At 43.5% G+C, this 9212-nt stretch overlaps 1 protein-coding gene across 1 annotated transcript; it reads left to right on the top strand.

Annotated features, from left to right (window-relative positions):
- Positions 1-491: 491 nt before the first annotated feature.
- LOC139401119 (CCAAT/enhancer-binding protein gamma-like) lies at positions 492-3441 on the top strand. The gene has a single exon (XM_071145593.1). It carries the CDS (start codon positions 714-716, stop codon positions 1233-1235), a length of 522 nt encoding a protein of 173 aa, XP_071001694.1. The 5' UTR covers positions 492-713; the 3' UTR covers positions 1236-3441.
- The last annotated feature ends 5771 nt before the right edge of the window (positions 3442-9212 follow it).

Below are 9212 nucleotides of genomic sequence, written 5' to 3' on the forward strand. Positions count from 1 at the left end.
TTTTCCCTCACTGGTTATTTGGACAAATCACGATTTCACAGATGGATAGAATATTTAGAATTTCTGATTGGGGGGGAGGCATTTGACCCGTAGACTTGTCCTTAACTTGTAAATAGAGAGGGTGGAGTTCCTCGTTCTAGCATCTCTTCTCATAACCCATGTGGACCCAGATCTTAATTTATTTATGGTGAAATCAAGATTACTAGAAAGGATATGGGGCTCCGAGTAGCGCAGCATCTCAGTGCTAGAGGCGTCACTGCAGCCACTGGTTCGATTCCAGGCTGTATCACAACCGGCCATGATTGGGAGACTGTATGGCCCGGGTGGGCCGTCATTGTAAATAATAATTTGTTCTTAACTGACTTGCCTAGTTAAATGTAAAAAAAATAATAAATTGTGCTACTGATGTTGAGTCCTGCTATTTCCCTGACTACCCTGACTCAATTAGTTCCGACTAAAAGCTCATAGTCTAGAATGTTCTTAACTGTCACCTGTTTGTAGCCTATTTTAATAATGAATCCCCTATCAATGTGTTTCTTACCTTTTTTCTCTTCTCGGGGAAAAACTAACATATTTCCGTTGTCCTTCCAGACTCCAGAAACTCCAGTCTACAGGAGTGCGTCCAGACACCCATTCATCCAGAGTGCCACCCAACCAGCACGCCAGTCATAGCAGACGGACGGTGAGGCGAGCGGTCAGCAGATCCGAACCAAATGAGCAAGAGGTCGCAGCAGACGATAAACACGGAGCAGAACAGGGGGACTGTTAGTGTGATCCAGGGCCAGGCTAGTGGAACAACAACAACAACAACATCAAGACCACCAGGAGGAAGCTTACAGCTGGTACCCCAGCTAGTCCCTGCGACCCCAGCCGGAGGAGGAGGAGGAGGAGGCAAGGCCAAGATGAAGAAGACGTCGGGGGACAAGGACAGTGACGAGTACCGTCAACGGCGGGAACGGAACAACCTGGCGGTGAAGAAGAGCAGGATGAGATCCAAGCAGAAGGCCCAGGACACGCAGCAACGTGTCAACGAGCTGAAAGAGGAGAACGAGAGGCTGGAGGCCAAGATCAAGCTGCTCAGCAAAGAGCTGTCTGTCCTCAAGGACCTCTTCCTGGAACACGCCCACAACCTGGCCGACAACGTCCAAGCGCCTGGCGCGGAGGGGGCCAGCCCCGCCCACAACAACAACAACAACAACAATGGAGCGTGTAACAACAACAACAACAGCCAGTGAGAAGAGGGCAGGGACATGAAATATGAAACCTCGTGGTTGTGTACTTCCCAAATTGCACCCTATTCCCCATAGGGCCCTGGTCTAAAGTAGTGCACTATGAAGGGAATAGGGTGCCATTTTGAGTCAACCAGGGTGATGGTAAATAGACAGCTCGCCATTGCTTCTTAACCATACTGGAGTTTCTTCCTCTCGCTCCTCCCAGAGATGATATATACTGGCAGAGAGATTTCACTGTTGTCTTCTTTGTGCGTTCCGATTGGTTCACAATGATTTTTTTTTTAAGAGTTTCAGGTCAGGAATTGTCCATTTTTTTTTTATTTTTTTTTAACAATTTGGAGACATTTTCTAAAGAGACCCTGTTGTGTTGAGTCACAAGATAAACTATTCACTAGTTAAGATGATGTGAGGGGGGGAAAGTATATATTTTATTATTTTGGTTTGTAGTATTGTCAGTACATTCACTACGGTTGAAGTTAGTCAGAATGATGCCTGTTTTTTATATTTTTTTGGATGCATCTGTTGGCTTCAGATATGCACACGTTGTACATTTTATTTTTAAATATATATATATATCATTTTTTTGTGTCCTAATCGAATGGCTTTACTTCTGCTTTGAGCTGTTTTGGGTAGAAGAGGTAAATATCAAGAGTCAAATACAAAGAGGTGAGATGAGATTGGACCCAAAACTTAAGATCAGCTTAAACCTTCTTCTTCTCTTGTTGTTTTTTGGGTTGTTGCTCAAGACATGTTGTGTTGTTGACGTCAGCTTTTCATAATCTCGAGTTTTCAGGCCTGTGTGAGATACAGTCAGTCACTGTGTTTATTTACCCATAGTTCCAACAGGCCTCAGACCAGCCCTTTCAGTCAGAGACCCAGAGAGACAGAGGTCTCAAACAGCGCCCTGTTCCCTAGACGGTGCACTAGTTTCGATCCCCTATGTGGCGCTGGTCAAAAAAAAAAAAGGTACAAATGTAGTTCGCTAAATAAGGAATTAGGATGCCATTTGGGATACAGACAGAGAGGGGGGGACAGAGGTGTGTTCGCAGTTAAGGAGTGTCCCAGCCCAGACTAGACAGCCCAGACTATCATGCAACCTCCGTGGGATTAAACTCCAGACGTTTCGCACGGCGTCACAGGCCGCTGCTAATTCAAAGTTAAGCCTTTCTCCAAACCAACCCTAAAACCTGGAGAGAAAGACAGAACAACAGGACAATGAGCCATTCTGTCTGTCTGGGCGTTGGGGATGCTAAATCACCTCCTAATTAGCCCCGGCTAGCTAGAACAGAGCGAGGCACGTTGGCTCCCGCCTCCAGTGGTGTCAGGCTCAGTCAGAGGCTATCAGAATGTGTAGACAGAAAGGCAGGCTCAGTCAGAGGCTATCAGAATGTATATTTTGTGTGTTTTGTTTCTGTTGTCAGACTTGAGTTATTATCCAGCTGTAGGATTGTCTCCTCTGAAACAACGGCATATTCTGATGTGATGTGGATGATGATGATGATGTGGATGCGTATTTGGCCAGAGGAGTCGACATTGAGTGTCTGTTATTTATAGGATGCGTCCCCAATGGCACCCTGTCCCCCGATTTTTTTTATAGTGCACTACTTTTTGTTTTGAGTAGAGCCTTGTCAACAGGCAGTGCACTATATAACACCTAGGGTGTCTCTTGGAGTGCTGTTGTAGCCGTCTGTACCTCAGGCTACCAGTATTAGCCACACCAAACAGGGCCTTTTTCTTTCTCAGAACCTCTGAAGCATCTTTTCAATTGTTGTTTTTGTTTTGTTTTGTAATCTTTGTTTTTTCTACAACTTGTATTTTTTAAAAAGCAGCATGATGGAAGTGGTTTGCATGGGGGGGGGGGGGGGGGGGGGGCACTGTTCAAATATGTCTTCTTTTTATTTTGTTGCACTACAGCAAAGAGAAACGATAGCAAATATTGGCATATTGAAACCATTCTCTTCATGTTGTTCTGTGTTGTTGAACAGAAGATCTACAATTGAAAATAATGTCTGAAATTCAATAGCAAAATATTTTGTACAAAATTTTTTAAAAAAATGTGACAAATTTTGATAAATATTTCCATGAATATTTGTTTTTTGGTTTGCATGTTGCTGGGCAGCATTTTCTCTTAGCTAGACTTGCTCTTTTTATATAAGATTATATTGGGGTAACGTGCATTTGTAAATTAAAATTGAGTACAAACTTTCAACCAAGCATTTTTGTTTTTGTGTGTGTGTAATCAATGTTTTATGGGAATTGTAAACACACACTAGGCTGCATCTCAATTGAATTTAGATTTATTATATATATATATATATATGGAATAGCGCAGGAATCAGGAACTAAATTCAGCTGCGGGCCCATTCTTTCTGGACGGATGGTCAGGGCTAGAACATAATGAAATAAATCATTAGTGAACCACAAGAAGCCCAAAATAATAATAAAAGACTAAAACATAATCATTTCAAACCTTGGTTACATTTGTATACAAAAGTATTCACCCCCCCTTGGCATTTTTCCTATTTTGTTGCCATACCTTACCTCACATTTAAATAGATTTACAACCTAAAATGTAAATAGATTTGATTTTATTGGGTGGGGGGGGTTGTATCCTTTGATTTACACAACATGCACTTTGAAGATGCAAAATGTTATTTCTATTGTAAAACAAACAAGAAACAAGTGTACATAACCATTATACTAACTACTATGCTAGTCAATGCTTTGTGGAGCCACCTTTTGCAGCAAATACAGCTGCAAGTCTCTTGGGGTGTGTTTCTACAAGCTTGGCACATCGAGACACTGGGATTTCTGCCCATTCTTCAAGGCAAAACTGCTCCAGCTTCTTCAAGTTGGATGGGTTCCGCTGGTGTGCAGCAATCTTTAAGTCATACCACAGATTCTCAATTGGATTGAGGTCTGGACTTTGACTAGGCCATTCCAAGACATGTACAGTTACCCCTTAAACCACTCGAGAGTTGCTTTAGCAGTATGCTTAGGGTCATTGTCCTGCTGGAAGGTGAACCTCTGTCCCACTCTCAAATCTCTGGAAGACTGAAACAGGTTTCCCTCAAGAATTTCCCTGTATTTAGCGCCATCCATCATTCCTTCAATTCTGACCAGTTTCCCCAGTCCCTGCCAATGAAAAACATCCCCACAGCATGATGCTGCCACCACCAAGCTTCACTGTGGGGATGGTGTTCTCAAGGTGATGAGAGGTGTTGGGTTTGTGCCAGACATAGCATTTTCATTGATGGCCAAAAAGCTACATTTTAGTCTCAACTGACCAGAGTACCTTCTTCCATATGTTTTGGAAGCCTTTTGGCGAACACCAAATATAATTGCTTATTTTTATCTTTAAGCAATGCCTTTTTTCTGGACACTCTTCCGTAAAGCCCAGCTCTGTGGAGTGTACGGCTTAAAGTGGTCCTATGGACAGACACTCCAATCTCCGCTGTGGAGCTTTGCAGCTCCTTCAGGGTTATCTTTGGACTCTTTCTCTTCCTGACCTGTTTGGAGAGCTCCTCGGTCTTCATGGTGTCATTTGCTTGGTGGTGCCCCTTGCTTAGTGGTGTTGCAGACTCTGGGGCCTTTCAGAATAGGTGTGTATATATACTGAGATCATGTGACAGATCATGTGACTCTTAGATTGCACACAGGTTGACTTTATTTAACTAAGTATGTGACTTCTGAAGGTAATTGGTTGCACCAGATGTTATTTAGAAGGGAGGGGGAATTAAGTTATTAATTAAGTTATAACAACATATTTTTTCTTCACCAATTTGTACTATTTTGTGTTTGTCCGTTACATGAAATCCAAATAAAAATCAATTTTAATTACAGGTTGTAATGCAGCTTAATAGGAAAAACGCCAAGGGGGATGAATACTTTTACAAGGCACTTCATGATCACATCTCTTTATTATACACGGGAACAGATTTACAATATTTAAATCACTTGGAGCTGATTGGCTGGTGTTTTTAGTAATAAATTAATTATTTTAGTCTTTTACGTCCAACAACAAAAAAAAATGTTTTTTTTGCTCAGAGACCTTGGGGGGGGGGGGGGGGATCCCAGTTGGAATAGAGGTTGATTTCAGTGCGGACGGTCTGTCTGAGTGATATGGATGGTCATTCTACAGATCTAGATATAAAGGATTGAACTACATGTCTCTTCACATGAGATCTACTGGTTCAGTAGCTCAGCTTCTAGACTATATATGATCCATTTAATGGACTGTCTGATTCCAAACAATTACAAAGCAGGAAATGGATGAGAAATGACAGATAAACCTGGTTACCAACCTGGTTACCAATATGACCATGCCCCCCCCCCCCCCCCCCCCCCAAACACAGAACAAGGTGTTCAACTGGACTCATCACACACTCAAATGACACCCTATTCCCTATATAGTGCACTACTTTAGACCAGAGCACAATGGGTCTCCCTATGTGCTTTGGTCTGAAGTAGTGCACTATATAGGGATAAAGGGTGCCATTTGGTACTTATCGAGGGGGACTTGGTTATCTAACTCAGTCCTGACTCACTGTTCTAACCAGAGCTCAGTAAACAGCTCTGTATGGAGAGGGGAGCAAGCCAGCTTTGTTCAGTGAGGCCTTTGATTGGCTAGCCTGTCATTCTGTCACTAGGTGAGCACAGTGCCAAGTTCTATTTCTGTTTGGCTTGCTCTGAAGGCTGAGTCAATGAACACAGCTTATTTAAAGACCTGTGCAAACACCCAGAGAGAGAGAGAACAGGGTGGAGCCACCACTCGGGGCATGGGGAGGGACAATAGTACATCACCTACCTTTAACAGCCTCGACACAAAGCAAACATTCATTGCAGTGGTTCACCTCTCAGTCATCTACCTCACTCTGTATCTCTTCGTGGTGATGCCCTGTCAAGATCTACTTGCCAATAATCACCCTCCCCCTCCCTCTCGGTGCCCCTCCCTCCCTCTCGGTGCCCCTACCCCCTCCCTAAACTTATAAATCATGTTTAAGGAATGGAGGACAAATCTTTATCGCTCAGTCAAGATAATGAGTTGAATCATTGACGCAGTACTATTCAGACCAACCCTAAATAGACCTGAGATATGGTTCAATACTGTCTACTACAACAGTAGAGAGTCTGCCTGCAGCCGTCCAGTTGGGAAGGTCTTCTCTCCATGTTCCTGCTCAGAGGGACGATGTGTATCTTCCATTTAGAGATGTAGACTGAGGTGTGTATGAACATCTACACAGATCTGATAATGGGGTCAGTCCGCTGTGGCCAGTGTGCTGACATTGGTGGGTAGGTAGCAGGTAGACTAGTGGTAGGAGTGGGGGGACGGCAGGTAGACTAGTGGTTAGAGTGGAGGGGTGGCAGGTAGTCTAGTGGTTAGAGTGTAGGGGAAGCAGGTAGACTAGTGGTTAGAGTGGAGGGAAGGCAGGTAGCCTAGTGGTTAGAGTGGAGGGAAGGCAGGTAGACTAGTGGTTAGAGTGGAGGGGAGGCAGATAGCCTAGTGGTTAGAGTGGAGGGGCGGCAGGTATCCTAGTGGTTAGAGCGTTGGACTTGTAACTGAAAGGTTGCAAGATCTAATTCCCTGAGTTGACAAGGTAAAAAAATCTGTCGTTCTGCCCCTGAACAAGGCAGTTAACCCACTGTTCCCCTGAACCAGGCAGTTAACCCACTGTTCCCCTGAACAAGGCAGTTAACCCACTGTTCCCCTGAACAAGGCTGTTAACCCACTGTTCCCCAGAAGGCCGTCATTGAAAATAAGAATTTGTTCATAACTGACCTGCCTAGTCAAGATAAAGGTAAATAAATTGGCTTGCTGTGCCTGGCCTTCAATCAGTCTTTCTTTATTGGTCTGATTTCAATTTTCCACTAGTATTAAAGATTTAGGTTATTTTGGAAAAGCTTTAATGTGTAGAAGGTATAGAATACTGAGCCAAGACATTCCAAGTAGACTAGACGTATTGAATAGGTCTAGCCTGTTGCCTTTGGTTCGTTATATGCGACTGCGAGAAATATCTAGCTTTGGTCCAGGGTGTTACATGCGGCTTGCTGTCGCTGAGCCGTTAAGCGAGCTGCTCCTAACGCCCCGGACGAGAGCTATGAAACACCGCTCTCCGTTTGTGCTCAGTTGGAAGGGTTTCCTTGCTGCAACAACAGAGGGAGCTCCCTGCCCGTTGACATGAGTCTTCTGTCTGGTGCCTGGTGTGGTTCCTCTGTGCCTTGGTTAAACATGCACGCTCACACAACCCATGACGCGTTATTACACGAGTAGCCTACTTCATTCCGCATAACGTTACATCGCAAGAACAAGTTTATGATGTAAATGAAAGTATGCACATAAACCCTTTTAATCCTAAATGTAAAAACCTTGTAAAACACCAAAGTATTGTATCCTTCTATGTCGTTTAGCCTTACTAATAAACTATGCGGCTCTCTTTATTGTTAACAATTCGACGCGGTTCAGATCGGACTCAAGCACAGGGGAGGGGGGTTGCTAACACTTTAATTGGGGAGGACGTGCTCGTGGTAACCGCTGGAGCAGAATTTTGGTGGAATGGTATCAAACATGCCATTTTCATTTTTTCCGTTTCCAGACATTATTATGAGCCGTCCTCCCCCTCGCCAGCCTCCACTGGACTCGATCTGTCAGCGTCTCTTTACTTTTGGAATGTTAATGCGTCAGTTAAAACAGGGCGATCTATCTATCTCTCACATTTGATCAGGTATTTATCCATTATGGAGCGAAGCAAGCCCCCCCCTAAAATAGTAAACTCACGACGCCGGGTGACGAGCGCTCTGCCCCCTCCGGATCCGGTGTATTGGCTAATCCCCTAGTCTATCGGAAAGCGCGCAACAGGTAGCCGAGCCTGCTCTTCCGCAGAGGAAGCAGCGAGTCGCGTGCTGCTGTCCGTGCTGCGGACACTGTCAGTTGATGTCTCAGGTATCGAGTCTGTGAAGAGCTGAGAGAGATTAACTGCTCTGTGTATTATCATGTATGATTCTCATCGGTGCACTTTGCACATAGAATCCAATATAAGTATTGATTTAAAGATTGTGAATTGATAAATGAGTGGCACCGTGCACGTGTATTTGCATATTGGCCTTTTGACAATTAGGCCTAATTTATTATGTGCCCAATATTTATTGTGTTTCTACCAAATCTGTTGTGAAACTGGCGTTAACCCTCCACCTCCATCGTATTGATACATATGAAAGAGAAAGGGAATATGTGGATAAAATAAAATACAATATATTTTGTATTAATACGTTATGAAATAACTTATGTTTAAATAGTATATATATATTATTAACGTCACTTTAACGGCTAGTAGGGGAGGCAGGTAGACTAGTGGTTCGAGTGGAGGGAAGGGTCGATGGTATATATATTATTAACGTCACTTTAACGGCTAGTAGGGGAGGCAGGTAGACTAGTGGTTCGAGTGGAGGGAAGCGTCGATGGTATATATATTATTAACGTCACTTTAACGGCTAGTAGGGGAGGCAGGTAGACTAGTGGTTCGAGTGGAGGGAAGCGTCGATGTAGAAGCGTCGATGGAACAGCGGTTTAATAACCAAATAATAGTTCATGTAAAATATGCTAAATATTTTGGGACACTCAATTATCAAAATAGCTTGTCTTATATATTGAAATGAGGCTGTTGCGTGGCTCTGCTGGGGACGTGTGGTGTTCAAATGCACAAGGGGAAACTGTTCGAATGAGATTATATATCATGAAAATAAATCCATTTGTCATACAAATTAAAACATATTTAAATAATGTCAAATCAAATGTGTTTTGCTAATATTAATATATTATTATGTATTTCAAAATCATTTTTAAGTCACCCAAGGTGTAAAGTGATTTGGCCTTGGATCGCCAGTCTAGTCTACTATAACCTACTGCTGCCTAAAGGCGCGCAATAGGACCCTGCGTGCTGCGCGTCCGCCCCCTTCCCTCTGCATATATAGGAGAGAGGAGAG

This window comes from Oncorhynchus clarkii, unplaced genomic scaffold (genome assembly GCF_045791955.1).
Source record: "Oncorhynchus clarkii lewisi isolate Uvic-CL-2024 unplaced genomic scaffold, UVic_Ocla_1.0 unplaced_contig_12661_pilon_pilon, whole genome shotgun sequence".
In the NCBI taxonomy this organism is placed as follows: domain Eukaryota; kingdom Metazoa; phylum Chordata; class Actinopteri; order Salmoniformes; family Salmonidae; genus Oncorhynchus; species Oncorhynchus clarkii.

What these genes read in the sequence shown, in the direction of transcription:
- LOC139401119 (XM_071145593.1), top strand. Translation starts at nt 714, where the DNA reads ATGAGCAAGAGGTCGCAGCAGACGATAAACACGGAGCAGAACAGGGGG.